At 45.1% G+C, this 26081-nt stretch overlaps 1 protein-coding gene across 2 annotated transcripts in view; it reads left to right on the forward strand.

Annotated features, from left to right (window-relative positions):
* Positions 1 to 555: 555 nt before the first annotated feature.
* LOC124049042 (syntaxin-binding protein 1) overlaps positions 556 to 26081 on the forward strand; it is a 52558-nt gene continuing 27032 nt past the window's right edge. For both annotated transcript variants that reach the window (XM_046370337.1, XM_046370338.1), the window contains exons 1-2: positions 556 to 707; positions 22946 to 22995. In XM_046370337.1, coding sequence (XP_046226293.1) covers positions 671 to 707; positions 22946 to 22995 — 87 coding nt within the window. In that variant the 5' untranslated portion in view covers positions 556 to 670. The remainder of the gene's footprint in view (positions 708 to 22945; positions 22996 to 26081) is intronic.

Below are 26081 nucleotides of genomic sequence, written 5' to 3' on the forward strand. Positions count from 1 at the left end.
GAATAATGTGATTTGATGTCATTTTATGACCTTTATGACCTTGAGCCTTCTTGGATGGGCACTTCTAATAAAACTCTATGGCAGCACCCAAGTGGCTTGAATTTCGAGCTCTCCCCATAGATTTTGAGGTGACATTGGGTCCCCACGAGTGACAGAACACTGAGCCAATCACTGCGCAACTAGAGAACATTACCAACCCCTACACTCTGTATTTTCTGCTGGCTGCCCCACCACCATAAAAAGCACTGAGCTAGACTGAAACACCTGCATTTTGTTGCTGCCTTACTCAAGAAAGCAAAAAAGAGAACATGTCTGTATGCGACTGTATAAACTCAATAATAATTTCATTTTTTACATTGTTTGCAAACTGAAATGTTTGCAAATGTATTAATGTAAAAATAACATGGTAAAAAATGTGGTTCTGACCCACCTGCCCTGAATGACGGGTCTCCACTAAAACATATAATAATGACATTTTTATAAATGTAATTGGCTAATGTAGCCACTGATATGGGGGTGGAGAGATAAGCAGTGACGTCTCCATTCGAAGCTCTGCAGCGATGTGAGGTGTGCACATTCGGTCGAGCAGAGAAACGAGAGGAATACTGCGAGGGAGAAAGAGGGAGTCAAAGGGAGAGATTGAGAATACGGTCAAACACACAAGAGCATCATGGCACCCATAGGACTCAAGGCGGTGGTTGGTGAAAGTAAGAATACCTTATTATATTTAGCCTATTGACCATTTTATATAATTTGAACATCCATTGATACACATCGATGGGATGCACTGTGCGTTTTTCTCGGACAGAGTGGTGATGTGCATGAGCCAATGACCTATAGCATGAGCCAGGGAGTTATAGCATTAGCCAGGGACCTATAAATGTGCAATTTCTCTGCTACAGCGATGCTGATGCGCATTACAATTTCGACGGTTTAGGCTATAATCTGAACGCGCCGCGGCCAATTATCAACTATGAAAAATCGAACTCTGCATAAGAAGGTGCTTTGATCGAGAAAGACACAGATACGCCCATACTACGAATCTGAAATTAAAATACAAACTGTGCGGCAGTAGAGTGACATTACACAACGTTTAAAACCATATGGTATTCCAGGCCATTGATTTTTTAAATTGAGGCACAATGTTAACTGCACAGTAGAACGTTGTAGGCCGATAAATTACATAATTTCATGTAATTGATGATTAGATGGATCGTAAATGAATATTCTCCACCCAGGAGAGCTGCGTCTAGAGCGTTTATGAGATTCCCGTGTTTCAGAAATGCCTCACCCCTATGATGGATCACCAGTGCAATATGCTGCGTAGAACATCATCCTTCAGCATGAACGGTTCAATCAATAAAATGGTTAAACATCATGATATTCTTGGTCTGCAGTATTAGAGTAATGGCGGAGGTTGAGCTGTCCTCTATATGGAGGACAGGAATGAAATAGACAGTAAAAAAGAAAAAAATCCGCATTTCGTATGTTAACACACCTTTTCGAATACGGATATTACGGTGTTTTCATCCGCGTATAATAAGAGGCAATGCGCCTTGACTCATAGGCCTACTTGCCCATGATTTACAAGCATCATTTGCGCAGTTTAAGTAGCAGTTGAAGCATAATGAAACAGCATCGGTGTATGGTTTCAAAATAAGCATCGATGGTTGTTTTCAGACAGTGCTGTCACTAGGCCTATTGCCCAATCCCCTGGAGGTTGAAGTCCATGGATGTTGTAGGCCATGGTCATGTAGGGGCTTTTGAGACATCTCTCTAACTGTTCAAACGAAATATTACGTACACCCATAGGAAAAAAGGTTCTGGATAAAACCAAAAATGGTTATATTGCTTGCTTCATATAGCATATTGCACCACTAAAGGTTCAATATAGAACCCTTGTGTGGGAATCTCAGGTGTTATTCTTGACTGAACCAAAATGGATTCATATTGAACCATTGGGTTCCATATGGAACGTTTACGGGTGCCATATACAAAGCAAGTTTAGAACACTTTTTGGTTCAACCCAGAACCCCCTTTTTAAGAGTGTAGCATCACAAATCATCTGGCAAAATGTGTAGACTAGTAGTGCGCAGGTCAGCCGTTTGTTCACCCGCCCGCAATTGTTAACCCATCCGCAACCGTCTATATGTTGTAAAGTGAACATCTGAGTCCGAACACGACCCTAATCTGCTAATATATAACATGCGCAGTAGGCTAGTCAGAGAAGGCGTGACGTTTTTTTTGCCTGATTTAGATATGTTTCTGCTTATCATTTCCTACATTTTGGTGGGTTATTTGTTAGTCAACTTGTCTATAATTAGATACATGCAGCTTTTCTTTAGTCATTGGACTAAATAAACCTCGGCTCAACAGAATAATGTCATAAATCGATAGATTGGATCAAGTTTTCACTGTCCCCTCTGCTTCTTTTATGGAGCAAGTCCGTTTAGGGTCAGGGGAGAAAAAAAAAATCAGTGCAAAATTTCCAAATGGCATCAGTTTGACCGGTTGTAAAGAAATAGAAAGATTTGAAAACGACACTACATGTTTCTGATACGATTTCAGTTCTGCTTGGATGCATATTTTATTGGATGAAATACTATTATCAGCCTTCATGATTCTGCTATAGATAGCACTAGACGGTAGCCAATCTAACGCATTCGCATTCTCTCAAGATGCTGAAATAAATAAGTCATATGTATCTACTGCTGTTCCCAAATCAAAATTGTGCCTACGTTTGGTGTATCATTATACTGCAATAAATGATTAATTATGCTGGAGTTAATATTAAGGCTATGTGAGCGATTATAGACCTACAGTCATTGTCCAAATGTAAGTTTCCATTTAACCCATCTGAACAGTAGGCTACAGTTCCATTGACGTGTAATAGGATGTCATAAGGTGAATGCACCAATTTGTAAGTCGCTCTGGATAAGAGCGTCTGCTAAATGACTTAAATGTAAATGTAATAGGCCTATTTGAAGTCCTTGTCATATTTGTATAACGCCTCACAATCATCACGCAAAACATAACAGGTGTTGTGCCGAATATCTCCCCCCTGCCAGAACCCCCCCCCCTTCTAATTTCCTTAATGTTGTGGCTAGTGGGACACACAGTTCTGTGACACACAGAGTCAAATACTTTCTATTGAATAAACTTCACGTTTATATAGGCAACATCAATTAATAATGAATGCATGTGTGTTAAATTAAACATAGAGGGAGTAAAATGTAGGCAAGCAATAAACATTTCAGAACAACTATAGCTGAATTATTATCCTTACACTTTCAAAAAATACTAGTCGAATAAGACATGGGAGAGATGACGAATTTTGGCAAAGAGATGTATTTATTCAGTAATACAAAAATCAATAGCGGATTTAGGTACGGGCGATATGGCAGCAGCCCAGGGCGGGGGAGTCACGGGGCGCAACCGGGTGCGGGTGGGGGCGAGCGCTGAAGGGGTGGTTCGCTCAGGGCGCCATACATGCTAGAACCGCCACATACACTTAAACAAATAGCCAAACCGAAAACTGCAGACAAAAACAAGTGTGCGCATTTTAAACACAACCCAGATTTATTACGGGGTGAGGCATTGTCCTGGGTCTAAAGGTTCACCGAATGTATGCTTTTTAAAAGATTAAACATGTTCTTATCAGATAATGGTGACATCAACAGCAACGGATTTTATATCCAGAGGTTATTGTGGATGTGTAGGCATAGCCTACAAGCCTACTATCAGTAATGGTAGTGCAATTAGATATGCAAAGAATATTCAATAAACGAACCCAACAGCTTGATTCTCAAGAAATAGCCTATTGATCACGTTAGCTTACCAAATTACCAACCTGGACAGAGAGGCAGACGTATTACGTTATGTGTTATGTATCAATTTGTGGATGTCCATCATCCATTTCATATGATATGTTACGAATTACAAATCTCATGAAATGTTACGAATTGCAATTTGTACATTATGTTACGCATTTGCAGTACCTATGATATGTTACAAATTCCATTTTATTGTGGCTAACATGAGGTAGGTGGCTAGGTGGCAAACACTAATGTTAAGCTAACATTAGCTAGGCTATGAGTTAGGGTTAGGGGTTAAGCTTAGGTTAAGGTTAGGAGTCAGGTTAAAGGGTTAAGGTTAGGGCAAGGGTTAGCTAGCATGCTAAGTAGTTACAAAGTAGATAAAAAGTAGTAGGTACTGTAGATTCGTATAAGAGAGAAATTGGCAGAAATCTTCTTTTTTTAAATCATCATAACAGGACCATGGGCTGCCAGACATGTCACCTTTTTCATTGTTTTATTTTTATATAAAAACAGTTTTTTTGTGTGTCAAATTCGATCAGCCCACACAACTAAAAAATGGTCCAGCCCATCTGACATTTCCCAGAATTGCCAGATGGTCAATCTGCCCCTGCCTAATCCCTGCCTACATGTGCATATCTACCTCAAATATTCCAGTATCCCTGTACATTATACATTAGGTACTGACACTGTATATAGCTTCTTCTCTTATTTCATACTTATTGTTATTTTGTGTGTGTTTTTTTCATATTAATTATACTTTTTATATTGAATACTGCACTGTTGTTTGGTAGAGCCTGCGAGTTAAGCATGTCGATAAAGGCAGGGAGGGATGCATCGAGCACCTGCGCGCTATTTAACTGGGTTGATGGTGAGGATATTGACTCGGATTGGTTTACAACGGGAACGTACGCAGTAAAACGCGATACACCACGGGCCCTCTGCAGCACGCGCAGTAGCAACCTCTGTTGAAGGGGGATGGGCAGCGTATAGCGTTTATATTTCTCTCCCTCCGCCTTCACGACTGTGAGCATCAATTCCATGAAGCAGCAGACTACAAAATAGGGCCAGCGATAGGAATGAAAGGCCAAAGTCCATAGATGTGTCAATTAAATGTTGACATTAATTTGTAGGCTGCCTACACCTCTAAACGAAATGAGAGAGAATACGTGATTCTAGTTGCATTACCGGCCCTTAAAATGTATTTATTTAAAAATAATTGAGAATGCGTGGTAGCCTATATTTTTATCCTTCAACAAAATAAGGTATTTTTTCAGCAGCATTCTGCAACATAAAACCATCTGTTTGCTCTCTTTTTTATTGCTACTATAGTGAATCAGTGGTATTGCAGGGGTTAGAGTGCTGTCTGTGCCCAGTCTCATCTGTGCTTCATACAGTATGAAAATGTATGCACTCACTACTCTAAGTCGTTCTGTATAAGAGCATCTGCTAAATGACTCAAATGTCAAATGTAATACAGTGGACGTTTATGTTTGACTTTATATGGATCAGACAAGAAGGATGTCACACATCTTGCTCTCAATTCTGTCATGTCTTGATCTTTTACTTGTTGGAAATACTTAGCCTAAAACATGCATTTCAGTATTATCACAATGGCCCTGTCTTACATTCTAGCCTTTCTGTCAGACTGAGGTCTACAGGGTGTGATATGAGGCTTGTGTAGGTAGCTTGACAGTACAGGGGCTGTGAGAAGAGACTAGCCTGACAGTAGAGGAGGAAACCGGGAGTAGTGTGATCATGACTGTAAATCCAGTGTGACACATGCCAGATAGAGACACAGTAGCCCAACTGACCCAAGCGACTGCATCCTACCCAATGACTCATAGTATTTCTCCCACTTCATTGTCCCTGCTGCTTGAGTGGGTGGTTTTAATAGTCTGCAGTGGACATCACTCAGCTTGTTAATAAAATGGTTCAAGAGCACCCCACATCCCCATGTGGGCTGTGACTGCTGCTAAGATCTTGCGGCTCCATCCTTCCAAAACTACAACAGAATGCGAGAAGCCTGGGTTTTCCGAGGCTTGCTAAGATGTGATTCCAATGTTAGTCAGAAGGACAGAGAGATGACCATGCAGGGAGAGGAGAGGGATGGAAGGAGGGAGGGAGGATGCTCACCACCATGCAGGGAGAGGAGAGGGATGAAAGGATGGAGGGAGGATGCTCACCACCATGCAGGGAGATGAGAGGGATGAAAGGAGGGAGGGAGGATGCTCACCACCATGCAGGGAGAGGAGAGGGATGCTCACCACCATGCAGGGAGGGAGGGGGATGCTCACCACCATGCAGGGAGAGGAGAGGGATGCTCACCACCATGCAGGGAGAGGAGAGGGATGGAAGGATGGAGGGAGGATGCTCACCACCATGCAGGGAGAGGAGGAGGATGCTCAACCATGAGGGAGGGAGGATGGATGGAAGGGAGGGAGGGAGGATGCTCACCACCATGCAGGGAGAGGAGAGGGATGGGAGGAGGGAGGATGCTCACCACCATGCAGGGAGAGGAGAGGGATGAGGATGGAGGGAGGATGCTCACCACCATGCAGGGAGGAGGGGATGGAAGGATGCTCACCACCATGCAGGGAGAGGAGAGGGATGAAAGGAGGGAGGGAGGATGCTCACCACCATGCAGGGAGAGGAGAGAGATGGAAGGAGGGAGGGAGGATGCTCACCACCATGCAGGGAGAGGAGAGAGATGGAAGGAGGGAGGGAGGATGCTCACCACCATGCAGGGCTCCAGGGTTGACCAGGCTCTGCAGTATAGGGAGAGAGGGAGTTACTGTACATCTCATTGACCCAGCCCAAGCACTCATCAGCTGTACAGCCCAGGCCAACACCAGGATGGACACACACACACACACACACACACACACACACACACACACACACACACACACACACACACACACACACACACACACACACACACACACACACACACACACACACACACACACACACACACACACACACACACACACACACACACACACACACACACACACACACACACACACACACACTGACCTTGACAGGGATACAGCCTTACACACACTTGCTGGGTTCATTGTGTGACGCAGTGCCCTCAGCCTGCCACTGTAAACACACAGACAGACCCAATATTGAATATATTTTCTCATGACTTTCTAGACACAGACTAGCCCTCTTTATATGCTACATTAGAATAGTCTTGATTATGAACATTAATAATTACATCCCATTTTCCTTGATTAAGAAGCACTGCTGCTGTGTCAGCACTGGCAGGGACTATTCCTCCTTCCTCCCACTCAACTCTCCAGCAGACCTCACTCACACACAGCAAAGACAGACTTGTATTTAGATTTGAGATTCCGCTGCAGCGAAAAGCACCATACAAATTAAATATATTTTCATACTTAACATAGAAACATCAAAATGTACCAGAGACCATCGAGAGGCTTGCTGTAGCAGGGCCAAGTAGCATCGGCCAATACTGCCATTGCTGCAGAAGAAAGAGAGGAACAACATCACAGAATGCAGATTAGGCTGCCAGTGGGAGAGATGGATAATGACAGAAGGAAGAGGAGGAGAGCTCGAGTGATGGAGGAGAAGTGATGTGGAAAGTAGTATTATTGCTTTATGGGAAGGGATTTCATCTAGAGATGGTGATGTGCAGAGTCATTAAGCCCTCGTACCTCAGACCTCATGAGATTGCAGAGCTCCTTCTCCTACTATCACAGCCCCCCTCCACCTCCTCACTCAGACACCAGACACTTACGCATGCACACATTCCGCTCAGACTTCAGACAGAGAGAAACCTTGTTTTAACTGATCTTGCCAGGACATAGCAGCCTGCGGCATTGCAACGCATCACTAGCTTCTCCGTTGACATGTCTTTCGGCCTGCCATTTTCAGCACTAGACTAGGCATTTTGTAAATTGCTTCAACGTTGCACTTGACTGCAGTCAGTAAATACAGCTTTCAAATAAGGGGGAAAATGTACTCAAACATAGAGGGAAATGTATCTGCAGGTGGATTTATCATGTCTTTTCTTTTGTGCTAAAACCTCGCCCGGGCTAGACCGAATAGGCTTGCATGTTGCCCAACCCTGCTCTAGTCTATCATTACACTGTGTTGTAGGAAAATGAAGAAATAGATGGAATATAACTCCCAGACACCAGGAGAGATTTTTGTGGCAGACAAATTCTTTACCTCAACATAATGAGAATACAGTATTTATGTGAGGGATTGTTCGTGGTCTTCATCTTGTCTGTGTTTGTTAGAATGTTAGAATTATTTTTCCTCTCTCAATACCCTGTCCCTTTCCCACTGGCTGTGGCTACAGCAAAGAGTCACACTCATATCCATCCATTTCCTGCTCTGAGAGAGTGGTCATGACCGGCAGTCAGCCTCTGACAGCACAACCTTTGACCCAGTCTGAGATGGGGATGAGAGTAGTCACTGCTTGCTTGTTATTCCTGTTCAGTTCTCCTGAGATGTCTCTCAGCTGATCTGGAATCTGTTTTGCGGTGACGCTGTGAGAGACAAGAGGTTGCGTAACGGCAGGCTGGCCTCACAGAGCTGACGGAGGTACTGTCGACTCATGGCTGCCTGTGATTGGCTAAGTCTGTGGAAGGGCACTCTGAGACACTCTGCGCCTTCTGTTACTGAGGATCATACCAGGGAGAGCAGTAGTCAATATCTACATCTGAGAATCCATTCTCCTCTGTTTTTTATTTGTGTCGTATCCACACTATTACATACATGTTAGAACTGTGTTTAGTATTCTTAATGAAGTATGAACAGGGCATAATTAAACCAAATATGACTATTTTACCAAATGTGTCTATTCTCTTCTTGTCTTTTCAAGAGCCATCCGAAATGTCAGAGAGGACCAAATCAGTCAAGATCCTAATCCTTTTAACTGAGATAATTAAGAGTGAATGTACCTCCTGCTGTGTGCCCTCAAAGACTAGAGTATGGTTCTGATGATGAGAGGGAGATGGGAGGGGCTGTCTCCTGCTAAAATGGCCACCTTTCCATTCAAGAGCAGGGATGTTACATTCCCTGGGGACTAATGCTGATATCCAGAGAAAATGGGTCACTCAATCGTAGTCGCCAACCCCCAAGGGAGAATAGGAAGGAAAAGGGTGAAAGTCTCAGTGTTGAGTAGTGAAAGCTGTGTGTTTGTTGGGGTCAATGTTGAGGATCCTACAGAAGTGGATGACATAATGCACAACCATGACAAAACCAATACACATCAACGAAACAACATACAGCCAGCCAGCCTCTCAGTGAGACTAATTGTTCCTGTGTGGATAAAAGGCTTATCCTGTGGTAAGCACACTTACGACCTACAATAAAGGCTGAGAAATAACAGGCAATGCCTCAGTCTGTCTATGAATGATTACACTGCTTCAACTTACTATACTGCTTAGAAGCAATAGCATACTTTGTTTTACCATAATTATATCTATTTTGATGGGGGTTCATGTTTCATACCAAAACATATGGAAGTGGAAAGGATAGTGGTCTGATATTCTACTAGTTTTGTTACGCTGTGTTGGTTATCTGTATGAAGAGTGTGTTGAGTAACTCCAGCTGGAGCCTACCGTTACTGTTATGCAGGTGAATGAGGACCCAAAAGCGACTTGGCGAAAACAGAGTCTTTAATCCAGTTTAAGGAAATAGCAATACTCCTAGACAAATCGGAGCGGTAAATAAAGCATAAGAAACAATTTCACTCGTAATCACGAGAACTGACTGGAGACTCGATAATGAACTGCAGGTTGCCTCGGGAAGGCACTTGACCGTAGCAGACTCAGACACCTGCTCACCACGCAGCATCTGAGGGAAACACGACACGACAGGGCGATACAAAGACACAGCACGGTGAACAGTATACAAGGATCCGACAGGACAGAAACGGAAAACAAGGGGAGAAATAGGGACTCTAATCAGGGGAAAAGATAGGGAACAGGTGTGGGAAGACTAAATGATTGATTAGGGGAATAGGAACAGCTGGGAGCAGGAACGGAACGATAGAGAGAAGAGAGAGAGAGAGGAGAGAGAAAAAGGGGAACGAACCTAAAAAGACCAGCAGGGGGAAAACGAACAGAAGGAAAAGCAAAATGACAAGACAATATAAGACAAAACATGACAGTACCCCCCCACTCACCGAGCGCCTCCTGGCGCACTCGAGGAGGAATCCTGGCGGCAACGGAGGAAATTATCAATCAGTGAACGGTCCAGCACGTCCCGAGACGGAACCCAACTCCTCTCCTCAGGACCGTAACCCTCCCAATCCACTAAGTATTGGTGACCCCGTCCCCGAGAACGCATGTCCATGATCCTACGTACCTTGTAAATAGGTGCGCTCTCGACAAGGACGGGAGGGGGGGAGGGAAGACGAACGGGGGTGCGAAGAAAGGGCTTGACACAGGAGACATGGAAGACAGGATGGACGCGACGAAGATGTCGCGGAAGAAGCAGTCGCACAGCGACAGGATTGACGACCTGGGAGACACGGAACGGACCAATGAACCGCAGAGTCAACTTACGAGAAGCTGTCGTAAAAGGAAGGTTTCGAGTGGAAAGCCACACTCTGTGGCCGCGACAATACCTAGGACTCTTAATCCTACGTTTATTGGCGGCTCTCACAGTCTGTGCCCTGTAACGGCAAAGTGCAGACCTCACCCTCCTCCAGGTGCGCTCACAACGTTGGACAAACGCTTGAGCGGAGGGAACACTGGACTCGGCAAGCTGGGATGAGAACAGAGGAGGCTGGTAACCCAGACTACTCTGAAACGGAGATAACCCGGTAGCAGACGAAGGAAGCGAGTTGTGAGCGTATTCTGCCCAGGGGAGCTGTTCTGCCCAAGACGCAGGGTTTCTGAAAGAAAGGCTGCGTAGTATGCGACCAATCGTCTGATTGGCCCTCTCTGCTTGACCGTTATACTGGGGATGAAACCCGGAAGAGAGACTGACGGACGCACCAATCAAACGACAGAACTCCCTCTAAAACTGTGACGTGAATTGCGGACCTCTGTCTGAAACGGAGTCTAACGGGAGGCCATGAATTCTGAACACATTCTCGATGATGATTTGTGCCGTCTCCTTAGCGGAAGGAAGTTTAGCGAGAGGAATGAAATGTGCCGCCTTAGAGAACCTATCGACAACCGTAAGAATCACAGTCTTCCCCGCAGACAAAGGCAGACCGGTAATGAAGTCTAGGGCGATGTGAGACCATGGTCGAGAAGGAATGGGGAGCGGTCTGAGACGACCGGCAGGAGGAGAGTTACCTGACTTAGTCTGCGCGCAGTCCGAACAAGCAGCCACGAAACGGCGCGTGTCACGCTCCTGAGTCGGCCACCAAAAGCTCTGGCGAATAGAAGCAAGAGTGCCTCGAACACCGGGATGACCAGCTAACTTGGCAGAGTGAGCCCACTGAAGAACAGCCAGACGAGTGGAAACAGGAACGAAAAGAAGGTTACTAGGACAAGCGCGCGGCGACGCAGTGTGCGTGAGTGCTTGCTTAACCTGTCTTTCAATTCCCCAGACTGTCAACCCGACAACATGCCCATAAGGAAGAATCCCCTCGGGATCAGTAGAAGCCACAGAAGAACTAAAAAGACGGGATAAGGCATCAGGCTTGGTGTTCTTGCTACCCGGACGGTAAGAAATCACAAACTCGAAACGAGCGAAAAATAACGCCCAACGAGCTTGACGAGCATTAAGTCGTTTGGCAGAACGGATGTACTCAAGGTTCTTATGGTCTGTCCAAACGACAAAAGGAACGGTCGCCCCCTCCAACCACTGTCGCCATTCGCCTAGGGCTAAGCGGATGGCGAGCAGTTCGCGGTTACCCACATCATAGTTGCGTTCAGATGGCGACAGGCGATGAGAAAAATAAGCGCAAGGATGAACCTTATCGTCAGACTGGAAGCGCTGGGATAGAATGGCTCCCACGCCTACCTCTGAAGCGTCAACCTCGACAATGAATTGTCTAGTGACGTCAGGAGTAACGAGGATAGGAGCGGACGTAAAACGTTCTTTTAGAAGATCAAAAGCTCCCTGGGCGGAACCGGACCACTTAAAACACGTCTTGACAGAAGTAAGAGCTGTGAGAGGGGCAGCAACTTGACCGAAATTACGAATGAAACGCCGATAGAAATTAGCGAAACCTAGAAAGCGCTGCAACTCGACACGTGACCTTGGAACGGGCCACTCACTGACAGCTTGGACCTTAGCGGAATCCATCTGAATGCCTTCAGCGGAAATAACGGAACCGAGAAAAGTAACGGAGGAGACATGAAAAGAGCACTTCTCAGCCTTCACGTAGAGACAATTCTCTAAAAGGCGCTGGAGAACACGTCGAACGTGCTGAACATGAATCTCGAGTGACGGTGAAAAAATCAGGATATCGTCAAGGTAGACAAAAACAAAGATGTTCAGCATGTCTCTCAGAACATCATTAACTAATGCCTGAAAAACAGCTGGCGCATTGGCGAGACCAAACGGCAGAACCCGGTACTCAAAATGCCCTAACGGAGTGTTAAACGCCGTTTTCCACTCGTCCCCCTCTCTGATGCGCACGAGATGGTAAGCGTTACGAAGGTCCAACTTAGTAAAGCACCTGGCTCCCTGCAGAATCTCGAAGGCTGATGACATAAGGGGAAGCGGATAACGATTCTTAACCGTTATGTCATTCAGCCCTCGATAATCCACGCAGGGGCGCAGAGTACCGTCCTTCTTCTTAACAAAAAAACCCCGCCCCGGCCGGAGAGGAAGAAGGCACTATGGTACCGGCGTCAAGAGACACAGACAAATAATCCTCGAGAGCCTTACGTTCGGGAGCCGACAGAGAGTATAGTCTACCCCGAGGAGGAGTGGTCCCCGGAAGGAGATCAATACTACAATCATACGACCGGTGAGGAGGAAGGGAGTTGGCTCGGGACCGACTGAAGACCGTGCGCAGATCATGATATTCCTCCGGCACTCCTGTCAAATCGCCAGGTTCCTCCTGAGAAGTGGGGACAGAAGAAATGGGAGGGATGGCAGACATTAAACACTTCACATGACAAGAAACGTTCCAGGATAGGATAGAATTACTAGACCAATTAATAGAAGGATTATGACATACTAGCCAGGGATGACCCAAAACAACAGGTGTAAAAGGTGAACGAAAAATCAAAAAAGAAATAGTCTCACTGTGGTTACCAGATACTGTGAGGGTTAAAGGTAGTGTCTCAAATCTGATACTGGGAAGATGACTACCATCTAAGGCGAACATGGGCGTAGGCTTGTCTAACTGTCTGAAAGGAATGTCATGTTTCCGAGCCCATGCTTCGTCCATGAAACAACCCTCAGCCCCAGAGTCTATCAAGGCACTGCATGTAGCACCCGAACCGGTCCAGCGTAGATGGACCGACATAGTAGTACAGGATCTAGATGGAGAGACCTGAGTAGTAGCGCTCACCAGTAGCCCTCCGCTTACTGATGAGCTCTGGCTTTTACTGGACATGAATTGACAAAATGTCCATCAAATCCGCAATAGAGGCACAGGCGGTTGGTGATCCTCCGTTCCCACTCCTTAGTCGAGATGCGAATACCTCCCAGCTGCATGGGCTCAGTCTCTGAGCCAGAGGAGGGAGATGGTTGCGATGCGGAGCAGGGAAACACCGTTGACGCGAGCTCTCTTCCACGAGCTTGGTGACGAAGATCTACCCGTCGTTCTATGCGGATGGCGAGAGCAATCAAAGAGTCCACACTGGAAGGAACCTTCCGGGAGAGAATCTCATCTTTGACCACTGCGTGGAGTCCCTCCAGAAAACGAGCGAGCAGCGCCGGCTCGTTCCAGTCACTAGAGGCAGCAAGAGTGCGAAACTCTATAGAGTAATCCGTTATGGATCGATCACCTTGGCATAGGGAAGCCAGGGCCCTAGAAGCCTCCCTACCAAAAACTGAACGGTCAAAAACCCGAATCATCTCCTCTTTAAAGTTCTGGTAATTGTTTGAACAATCAGCCCTTGCCTCCCAGATAGCTGTGCCCCACTCTCGAGCCCGGCCAGTAAGGAGTGAAATGACGTAAGCAACCCGAGCTCTCTCTCTAGAGTATGTGTTGGGTTGGAGAGAGAACACAATATCACACTGGGTGAGAAAGGAGCGGCACTCCTTGGGCTGCCCGGAGTAGCAAGGTGGGTTATTAACCCTAGGTTCCGGAGGCTCGGCAGACCAGGAAGTAACAGGTGGCACGAGACGAAGACTCTGGAACTGTCCAGAGAGGTCGGAAACCTGAGCGGCCAGGTTCTCCATGGCATGACGAGCAGCAGACAATTCCTGCTCGTGTCTGCCGAGCATGGCTCCCTGGATCTCGACGGCAGTGTTACGAGCGTCTGTAGTCGCTGGGTCCATTCTTTGGTCGGATCCTTCTGTTATGCAGGTGAATGAGGACCCAAAAGCGACTTGGCGAAAACAGAGTCTTTAATCCAGTTTAAGGAAATAGCAATACTCCTAGACAAATCGGAGCGGTAAATAAAGCATAAGAAACAATTTCACTCGTAATCACGAGAACTGACTGGAGACTCGATAATGAACTGCAGGTTGCCTCGGGAAGGCACTTGACCGTAGCAGACTCAGACACCTGCTCACCACGCAGCATCTGAGGGAAACACGACACGACAGGGCGATACAAAGACACAGCACGGTGAACAGTATACAAGGATCCGACAGGACAGAAACGGAAAACAAGGGGAGAAATAGGGACTCTAATCAGGGGAAAAGATAGGGAACAGGTGTGGGAAGACTAAATGATTGATTAGGGGAATAGGAACAGCTGGGAGCAGGAACGGAACGATAGAGAGAAGAGAGAGAGAGAGGGAGAGAGAAAAAGGGGAACGAACCTAAAAAGACCAGCAGGGGGAAAACGAACAGAAGGAAAAGCAAAATGACAAGACAATATAAGACAAAACATGACAGTTACGGTATGGGTTATGGGTTAATGTTAGCCTAGCAGTGTGGTATGGATTGATGTTAATGTTATTGTTGATGCTAATGCTAGGCTGCTAAAGCGACAGCTGTTCATTATGCTGTGAACACAGAGTGCTGCCTTCCTGTGTGAGGTGAATGGTTGGGAAACATCTGTATGTGTCTAACCCATTCCAATTCTCTCTGCTCTACTTTGGAAGACAAAAGTCAGTATCAAGATTCAGGTGAGGGTTATGTATCCCCCTAATTTGAACAACTCTGAGATGTCAAATTGATTTTGTATTTACAGTGACACACGGATCAGGCTGAGGACAGCTATGCCTGATTCACCTAGAAAGAGCTCTGGTTCCAACCCATCCCACAATGGACAATTTCATACACTGATCTGGTCACAGACACAGACTGACACAAACACTGATAATTTTTAAAATATATTTTTTAATTGAACCTTTATTTAATTAGGCAAGTCAGTTAAGAACAAATTCTTATTTACAATGACAGCCTAGGAACAGTGGGTTAACTGCCTTGTTCAGGGACAGAACGCGTGCATACTGTATAACTCTACTATTTATGTTTGGTAGCATATGACCAGACCTATCTGAAGGAGACTCCTGCGTGCCTCCGGTGAGCCTCTCTACTCTGCTAGTTGACACAGCTGCTCCACTGTGTTCAGGTTCCTTCCCTCCTCCCAGTCTGCCTGCTCTGGGACTGCATTGTTATGCCACACAGGGGTCAAGGAAGAGCCAGAACAATCCCAGAACAGCCTCCACTTCCACTTCCTCCTATGTGCTTTGTTAATCTTGGTGTTTGTCTTTTGGCTATCCCTCAGTCTCTTTGTCATTTACATACACATACCTCAGCTCAGGAGAAGGGAGTCAGAGAGAGTATACATGTATGTACCCCATGCCATTAAAAAACAGCCATTTTGGTTCTAACTTAATTTTATGTATATGTGCAGTCATGTGGATTTGCAGTTTGTGTGTCTGTATGAGGGAGAGAGAGGGGGAAGATAGGAGGGCAAAGAGAACCACACAGGACAGAGGAAAAGGGAAAGTGAGAGAAGGATATCCCTTGTTCTCCTACAGTTCTGTCATCCTGTTTGCTGACAGTTTCTTGTGACATAGCCTAGAAAAAGCTGGAAATAGACGAGCTGAATCAAGGATTCACTTTGGATTCACTCTCTGCCATTCCCCACAAAGATTGCAAGATTAGACTCTTTCCCTACCGAGGTCACATCATGATGACATCAGTGCATCTACGGCTGGAGTTCTGTATTATGTACAGACCTAACCCCCTGGCTTTGAGTGGTCTGTGCTTAAAGGGAAAGTCCACCCAAATGACCTTGTCCTTTGACTGTGTACAGGGTTCAAGGAAACCAATATGTCATGTAGTAAATTGGGTGAGCTATCCCTTTAGTCATCATGTGAGTGTTGTCCTTACAAATTACTATCGGCAGCAATTACCCAACAAATCCCCCTCATTCTCTGAATGGCCCTGTAGTCTCCACGTAGCACATTCACACACACAGCCTGTTTAATCTGTGATAATCCATCTGTATCTCTGTGTATGCCCAGATGTTGGGCACTACTGCGCCAAAGGGCTTAGCGGTTTTTATATGGGGATACCGCAAAATGTTAAAGAGAGTCATCCTAAATGGATTTATCCCAATACTGCAGCCAGATGGCCAACAACAGCGATCAGGCTAATAATGGATCCGCCACACACACACATGGCCCTGCCTTGGCCTGATCCACAGATGACCAATGGGATGAGTTTATTCATACTGCAGCAGAGAAGAACTAGCGCCAATTTGAGTCAACCACCAATAATTGATTTGTATTTTTTTAAGTTCAGAGAATCAATTTTGTATCTAGTAAAAATGTGTCTTCTCTCTTGGATGATACATTTGATTCTATATTTACTTGTAATGGAGTCAAAATAGATTCAGTCCATTCTGGAATGGAATTGCATGGGAAGGCAATAGACGAGCTGTATTTCATCATGCTTTTTGACTCATTGGTGGAGGCAGCCCTGCATTTTGCTAGCTACAGTGTAAGATAGAGTAGACATGATGCTTTCAGAGACCTTCCCTCCAGTGACAGCATTTAATACACAGGCAGTGATCTGCGTAGCATTGTGGATTTGCTAGTCTCTTGTGGCTTTTAGCTCCGTGTCAAATTACTTCTTTATCTGATACTATGGGTACCTTTGTATACCAGTAAAAGCACTTGGCACATAACATAAATATGAAAGAAAATGGTGTCCAATACAATGCCTTTAGAAAGTATTCATACCCCTTGACTTATTCCAACATTTTTTTGTGTTAGAGCCTGAATTAAAAATGGATATATTTTTTAAAATACATTCTCACCCATCTACACAAAATAACCCATAATGACAAAGTGAAAACATGTTTTTAGAAATGTGTGCAATTTTATTGGAAATGGAATACAGAAATATCTAAGTATTCACACCCCTTTGGTATGGCACTCTAAACTGAGTTCAGGTGCATCCAATTTCCTTTGATCATCCTTAACGTCACTACAACTTGATTGGAGTCCAATTGTGGCCAATTCAAATGGTTGGATGTAATTTAGAAAGAAACACACCTGTGTATATAAGGTCCAGTTGACAGTGCATGTCAGAGCAGAAACTGTACCATGAAATCCAAAGAACTGACCGTAGGTCTCTGAGATAAAATAGTTATGAGACATATATCTGGGGAAGGGTTTAAAACTATTTCTAGAGTGTTGAAAGTTTCCAAGAGCACAGTGGTCTCCATCATTGGGAAATTTAAAATAGAATTGGCCATCCGACCAAACTGGGCAACCGGGCAAGAAGGACCTTGGTCAAGAAGGTGACCAAGAACTCAGTGACCACTCAGACAGAACTACAGAGTTCCTTGGCTGAGATGGGAGAACCTGCCAGAAGGACAACAGTCTTTACAGCATTTCAACAATCTGGGCTTTATGGGAGACGGAAGCCAGTCCTAAAGGAAAAGGCACATGTTAGCGCCTAGATTTTGCGAAAAGGCACGTGAAAAACTCAGAGCAAAAGGCAAAAGACGATGTGGTCTGATGACACAAAAATGTAACTCCTTGGCCGGAACGCAAAGCGCTATGTCTGAAGAAATACAAGGGCACAACTTATAACCTGCCTAACACCATCCTTACCGTGAAGCTTGGTGATGGCAGCATCATGCTATGGGGATGCTTTTCAGCAGCAGGGACTGGGAGACTGGTAAGGATAGAGGGAACAATGAATTGAGCTAAATACAGGCAAATCCTTGATGATAACCTGCTTGAGAGTGCAATTGACCTTAGAGTGGGGCAAATATTTACATTCAAAAGGACAATGACCCCAAGCATACAGCCAAAGCAATGCTGGAATGACTTCAGAATAGGAATGTCAAAGTCCTTGAGTGGCCCAGCTAAAGCCCAGACTTGAATCCCATTGAACATCTGTGGAAAGACTTGAACATTGCTGTTCACCGCCACTCCCCATCTAACTTAACAGAGCTTGAGAAAATCTGCAAGGAAGAATGGAAGAAAATCCCAAATCCAGTTGTGCAAAGCTGATACAGACGTACCCAAGACAGACGTACCCAAGACAAAGTATCCATTTTGAATTCAGGCTGTAACGCAACAAATGTGGAATAAGTCAAGGGGTATGAATACTTTCTGAAGCTATATATACCTATAGGTATGGACCTAGCAGAACAGACAATGTTAGGTATGGACCTAGCAGAACAGACAATGTTAGGTATGGACCTAGCAGAACAGACAATGTTAGGGATGGACCTAGCAGAACAGACAATGATAGGGATGGACCTAGCAGAACAGACAATGTTAGGTATGGACCTAGCAGAACAGACAATGTTAGGTATGGACCTAGCAGAACAGACAATGTTAGGTATGGACCTAGCAGAACAGACAATGTCAGGGATGGACCCAGCAGAACAGACAATGTTAGGGATGGACCTAGCAGAACAGACAATGTTAGGTATGGACCTAGCAGAACAGACAATGTTAGGGATGGACCTAGCAGAACAGACAATGTTAGGTATGGACCTAGCAGAACAGACAATGTTAGGTATGGACCTAGCAGAACAGACAATGTTAGGGATGGACCTAGCAGAACAGACAATGTAGGTGCTGACGCTTGTCCTATTTCACACATGTACAACTGTGTATTATACCTGAATTGGATATGAGCTTTTTGCAAATCCCATTCCCCCCGAGACACCCTTGGAGAGTGTAGTCACGGATCAGCCATTATTGACAGCAACCCTGGAACATTTAGGGTTAACTGCCTTCCTCAAGTGCAAATCGACAGATTTTTTAACTAGTCGGCTCAGGGATTTGAACCAGAGACCTTGGGTTCTGGTCCAATGTTCTTAACTGCTAGACTACCTGCCGAATTGTACCCACAGTCATACCCAGAGTCACAGACACATGAACTCTAACAAATAGAGCGTATACCCTCCATATGAGCCATATGTTCACAATGATGTGAGTATTTCATTACGGTCGGCAATGCATACATGAATAAACACACACACATGAACACACAACCCATTCACTTAATATAGAACAGAACCCTTGCCAGCATGCTGATGTATTCTTAAAGGGGTCAGATGACCTGCAATTATACATGACAGATATGAGGCAGGCTGTCAAGAGCATATAGTAGCAAAGCGGTCCAATAGAACCATATATAAGGTTCAGTGTCCTCTGTGGCTGACCTGGGAGCTCACTGCAGGGAGGTACTATTCACCTGGCCCTACTGACATTCTCAACATATTCTCACTCGTTACTTATCTCACAAGCGTGTGTGTGTGTATCTGTTTGTGAGCTTGGGGCTCTCTGGGCACAGCCTGACTTAGGTGTGTTTGGCACAGCAGGATGCTGATCAAATCAAATCAAATGTATTTATATAGCCCTTCGTACATCAGCTGATATCTCAAAGTGCTGTACAGAAACCCAGCCTAAAACCCCAAACAGCAAGCAATGCAGGTGTAGAAGCACGGTGGCTAGGAAAAACTCCCTAGAAAGGCCAAAACCTAGGAAGAAACCTAGAGAGGAACCAGGCTATGTGGGGTGGCCAGTCCTCTTCTGGCTGTGCCGGGTGGAGATTATAACAGAACATGGCCAAGATGTTCAAATGTTCATAAATGACCAGCATGGTCGAATAATAGTAAGGCATAACAGTTGAAACTGGAGCAGCAGCATGGCCAGGTGGACTGGGGACAGCAGGGAGTCATCATGTCAGGTAGTCCTGGGGCATGGTCCTAGGGCTCAGGTCAGTTGAAACTGGAGCAGCAGCATGGCCAGGTGGACTGGGGACAGCAAGGAGTCATCATGTCAAGTAGTCCTGGGGCATGGTCCTAGGGCTCAGGTCCTCCGAGAGAGAGAAAGAAAGAAGGAGAGAATTAGAGAACGCACACTTAGATTCACACAGGACACCGAATAGGACAGGAGAAGTACTCCAGATATAACAAACTGACCCTAGCCCCCCGACACAAACTACTGCAGCATAAATACTGGAGGCTGAGACAAGAGGGGTCAGGAGACACTGTGGCCCCATCCGAGGACACCCCCGGACAGGGCCAAACAGGAAGGATATAACCCCACCCACTTTGCCAAAGCACAGCCCCCACACCACTAGAGGGATATCTTCAATCACCAACTTACCATCCTGAGACAAGGCTGAGTATAGCCCACAAAGATCTCCGCCACGGCACAACCCAAGGGGGGGGCGCCAACCCAGACAGGATGACCACAACAGTAAATCAACCCACTCAGGTGACGCACCCCCTGCAGGGACGGCATGAGAGAGCCCCAGTAAGCCAGTGACTCAGCCCCTGTAATAGGGTTAGGGTTAGAGAATCCCAGTGGAAAGAGGGGAACCGGCCAGGCAGAGACAGCAAGGGCGGTTCATTGCTCCAGAGCCTTTCCGTTCACCTTCCCACTCCTGGGCCAGACTACACTCAATCATATGACCCACTGAAGAGATGAGTCTTCAGTAAAGACTTAAAGTTTGAGACCGAGTTTGCATCTCTGACATGGGTAGGCAGACCGTTCCATAAAAATGGAGCTCTATAGGAGAAAGCCCTGCCTCAGGCTGTTTGCTTAGAAATTCTAGGGACAATTAGGAGGCCTGCGTCTTGTGACCGTAGCGTACGTGTAGGTATGTACGGCAGGACCAAATCAGAGAGATAGGTAGGAGCAAGCCCATGTAATGCTTTGTAGGTTAGCAGTAAAACCTTGAAATCAGCCCTTGCTTTGACAGGAAGCCAGTGTAGGGAGGCTAGCACTGGAGTAATATGATCAAATTTGGTTCTAGTCAGGATTCTAGCAGCCGTATTTATGTTATGCAGGTGAATGAGGACCCAAAAGCGACTTAACAGAAACAGAGTTTATTCCAGTCTTAACAAAAAACGATTAATCCTGAATTCTTCCACTGGTAATGTCCAAACAGGAATAACTGAAATCCTCTAGTCAGTAGAGGGGAACAACAGGAGATGCGACCACAGACTGCAGGTCGCTTCGGGTTGGCGCAGGCCGTAGCTGATAGAGACACCTGCTCACACGCAGCATCTGAAGAAGGCAAAAACACGACAGGACGGAACAAGGACACAGTACAGCAAACAAGGATCCGACAAGGACAGAAGCGGAAACAGAGGGAGAAATAGGGACTCTAATCAGAGGGCAAAATAGGGGACAGGTGTGAAAGAGTAAACGAGGTAGTTAGGAGAATGAGGAACAGCTGGGAGCAGGAACGGAACGATAGAGAGAGAGAGAGAGAGAGAGGGAGAGAGATAGAGAGAGGGAAAGAACCTAATAAGACCAGCAGGGGGAAACGAATAGAAGAGAAAGCACAGGGACAAGACATGACAATCTATGACAAAACATGACAATTTAGCACTAACTGAAGTGTATTTAGTGCTTTATCCGGGTAGCCGGAAAGTAGAGCATTGCAGTAGTCTAACCTAGAAGTGACAAAAGAATGGATTAATTTTTCTGCATCATTTTTGGACAGAAAGTTTCTGATTTTTGCAATATTACATAGATGGAAAAAAGCTGTCCCCGAAATGGTCTTGATATGTTCTTCAAAAAAGAGATCAGGGTCCAGAGTAACGCCGAGGTCCTTCACAGTTTTATTTGAGACGACTGTACAACCATTAAGATTAATTGTCAGATTCAACAGAAGATCTCTTTGTTTCTTGGGACCTAGAACAAGCATCTCTGTTTTGTCCGAGTTTAATAGTAGAAAGTTTGCAGCCTTCCACTTCCTTATGTCTGAAAAACATGCTTCTAGCGAGGTCAATTTTGGGGCTTCACCATGTTTCATTGAAATGTACAGCTGTGTGTCATCCGCATAGCAGTGAAAGTTAACATTATGTTTTCGAATAACATCCCCAAGAGGTAAAATGTATAGTGAAAACAATAGTGGTCCTAAAACGGAACCTTGAGGAACACCGAAATTTACAGTTGATTTGTCAGAGGACAAACCATTCACAGAGACAAACTGATATCTTTCCGACAGATAAGATCTAAACCAGGCCAGAACATGTCCGTGTAGACCAATTTGGATATTGATAGAATCCAGACAGGGTTGGGGCTTCGGAGCAAGCAAAGGGCTGTGTTAGATGTCATGAAGTTGGTGCAGGGAAAGGTGTGTGTGTGTGTGTGTGTGTGTGTGTGTGTGTGTGTGTGTGTGTGTGTGTGTGTGTGTGTGTGTGTGTGTGTGTGTGTGTGTGTGTGTGTGTGTGTGTGTGTGTGTGTGGTGGTGGTGGTGGGGGGGGCGGGGGTGCATACGTGTGTGTGTCCTCCATAGAGGAATGACTCTTCTCACGGCCTTGTTCCCAGATGCGAGTGTGAGAGTGTTTTTTTTGTCTCCTGTGCTCCACTGTCACTCATCACTATGGAAACAGTGTCTGTCAAGGAAATTAAATCAGACAGAGAAAATGACTGTATATTATGAACCTGTACTGTACACTCAAATCTATATGCTAGTGGTTTTGACATTGAAAATAACAAAAATAGAATTTTATCAACTGAAATTGGTCAGACGCACACACAGTGAAGAAGCATGTGAAGAAAATAATACTGTTCTGACCTGTGCATCTCCTCTCTTCTCCTTCACAGAGATTATGAATGATGTCATCAAGAAGGTGAAGAAGAAGGGGGAATGGAAGGTGAGAGTTTATTTTTGCAGTCCACCTTGTGTTCCTTTTTCCCACCTTTTCTTTACACTTTGACACTTAGCAACAAACTGGTGTGGTCATTCTACTGTGGTCCGTCCCTGCAGTGTACTCTCAAACTGGTGTGGTCATTCTACGGCGGTCCGTCCCTGCAGTGTACTCTCAAACTGGTGTGGTCATTCTACTGCGGTCCGTCCCTGCAGTGTACTCTCAAACTGGTGTGGTCATTCTACTGCGGTCCGTCCCTGCAGTGTACTCTCAAACTGGTGTGGTCATTCTACTGCGGTCCGTCCCTGCAGTGTACTCTCAAACTGGTGTGGTCATTCTACTGCGGTCCGTCCCTGCAGTGTACTCTCAAACTGGTGTGGTCATTCTACTGCGGTCCGTCCCTGCAGTGTACTCTCAAACTGGTGTGGTCATTCTACTGCGGTCCGTCCCTGCAGTGTACTCTCAAACTGGTGTGGTCATTCTACTGCGGTCCGTCCCTGCAGTGTACTCTCAAACTGGTGTGGTCATTCTACTGCGGTCCGTCCCTGCAGTGTACTCTCAAACTGGTGTGGTCATTCTACTGTGGTCCCTGCGGTGTACTCTCAAACTGGTGCGGTCATTCTACTGTGGTCCCTGCAGTGTACTCTCAAACTGGTGTGGTCATTCTACTGTGGTCCCTGCAGTGTACTCTCAAACTGGTGTGGTCATTCTACTGTGGTCCCTGCAGTGTACTCTCAAACTGGTGGGGTCATTCTACTGTGGTCCCTGCGGTGTACTCTCAAACTGGTGCGGTCATTCTACTGTGGTCCCTGCAGTGTACTCTCAAACTGGTGTGGTCATTCTACTGTGGTCCCTGCAGTGTACTCTCAAACTGGTGTGGTCATTCTACTGTGGTCCCTGCAGTGTACTCTCAAACTGGTGCGGTCATTCTACTGTGGTCCGTCCCTGCAGCGTACTCTCAAACTAGTGTGGTCATTCTACTGTGGTCCCTGCAGTGTACTCTCAAACTGGTGTGGTCATTCTACTGTGGTCCCTGCAGTGTACTCTCAAACTGGTGTGGTCATTCTACTGTGGTCCCTGCAGTGTAGTCTCAAACTGGTGAGGTCATTCTACTGTGGTCCGTCCCTGCAGTGTACTCTCAAACTGCTGTGGTCATTCTACTGTGGTCCCTGCAGTGTACTCTCAAACTGGTGCGGTCATTCTACTGTGGTCCCTGCAGTGTACTCTCAAACTGGTGTGATTAGAACGTCCAGTTTCGATTGACGCAACAGTCAGTGTTTGAGCTGGTCACAGTTTTTAATTGAAACATTTTGCACAAACACAGTCCTTACAAAGTTATGTCCTGAATGTGACCAGTTTGTTTTTGGATCCAATGTCCATATATTCACAAAAGTACATGGGTCCTCATTTAAAAGTTGCAGCATACAGCTTGCACAATGTTATGGCATGTTGGCCTAGGATAGGATAAAGTAATCCTTCTCACCCCCCCCCCCTTAAAATATTTAGATGCACTATTGTAAAGTGGCTGTTCCACTGGATGTCATAAGGTGAATGCACCAATTTGTAAGTCGCTCTGGATAAGAGCGTCTGCTAAATGACTTAAATGTAAATGTAAATGTATTTTATGTTCCTGTCAGACATTGTTGCCGTTGATGCTAGTTTGACCATCAGAGGGCATCTTTATGAAGCTTGTTGGTGCTTGCTTACTTTTACAAATAATCCTACAGAGGTCCATGCAGGCCAGATGTTTTGATTGCTAAACCCTATCTGAAAGGTTTTTAATTAACCTGGTTTTTCCAAGCAACACAAAATGTTTGAGTGAGTGAAACGGTGCTGAAATAGTTGACCACACTCCGGTTGACCACACACTTCAAATCCTATCATAACAATTGGATGACTTTGGGTGTTTCAGTATGCAACAATTTCATGCCATCAATTGCATTAGCCTACTTTATTCCACTATTTCTCTCATTCAGTGATTTATTCCCATAGTAATTCGTTATGGATCCATCCAGATGTGGTTAGAAAACAGTGCATGTGGTGGGCTATGCAAACAGATGGGTGAAGTGAAATGCTGCGCAAACACACATTAATAAATGTAAAGTCCCTAAACTCGGCAAGAGTCTATTGTCCTGCTAAACCATTTACACCTGGCCCACAGCCTTGTTGAGCACTTACAGTACGGTGCACTTTCACTACATTCTCCGCATGACTCTCTGTCACCAGATGCTTCTTTCTATTGTTGATATCTATTTGGTAACATTCCACAGGTAAATGTAATAAATGAAACACATAGCTCTGGTCTGGAAAACATGTTAAACCTTTTGGGGGGGTTTATTAATCTGTGTTTAGTAGCTGAGGCTTTATGGCTTCGTCATCAACTTGTTAATTTAGCAGACATCACTTGCAGTAAATCATATATTTTATGGATATAACAGAATATAACGTAACATTTTAGTTTCTCTTAGAATAAAAACCTTATAGTGTAACAACAGTTGTAGTAAGTAACAGCTACAGAGGAAGAGCAATTCTTCCACTATTGTTCTAAATTCAATCGCCCTCTTCTTCTTCCTCTTCCTCATTCCGTTCACTCAAATTCAATTGTAATACATTTTGTCACTCCTGTTCAACAACTCCAACTGGCTTTTGCATCCAGAGGGATAACATGATCAAATCAAATCAAATCAAATTTATTTATATAGCCCTTCGTACATCAGCTGATATCTCAAAGTGCTGTACAGAAACCCAGCCTAAAACCCCAAACAGCAAACAATGCAGGTGTAAAAGCACGGTGTCTATGATATAGGTTCATTAAATAATCCAAAGGAAAATGTGAATATTTATTAGCCTAGTGTATATAAGTATTTTAGGCATATCATGTGAGGCCTCATGCCGCATGTCAAATCATTGTCAAAGTGCAAGAGATACTGTTGCATGACAAACAGGGGCTGTTAGATTACAATATAATTGTTCTGCCCATTAAATGCATTATAAGTAATAACAGTCTGTCTAATGAGAATAAATGTAAAGCCTTTTAATATACAGCATAGAACAGTTTAAAAACAGACTTTATCTGACATGTTGCATTGCGT

The sequence above is a fragment of the Oncorhynchus gorbuscha genome, linkage group LG11 (genome assembly GCF_021184085.1).
Source record: "Oncorhynchus gorbuscha isolate QuinsamMale2020 ecotype Even-year linkage group LG11, OgorEven_v1.0, whole genome shotgun sequence".
Lineage (NCBI taxonomy): Eukaryota > Metazoa > Chordata > Actinopteri > Salmoniformes > Salmonidae > Oncorhynchus > Oncorhynchus gorbuscha.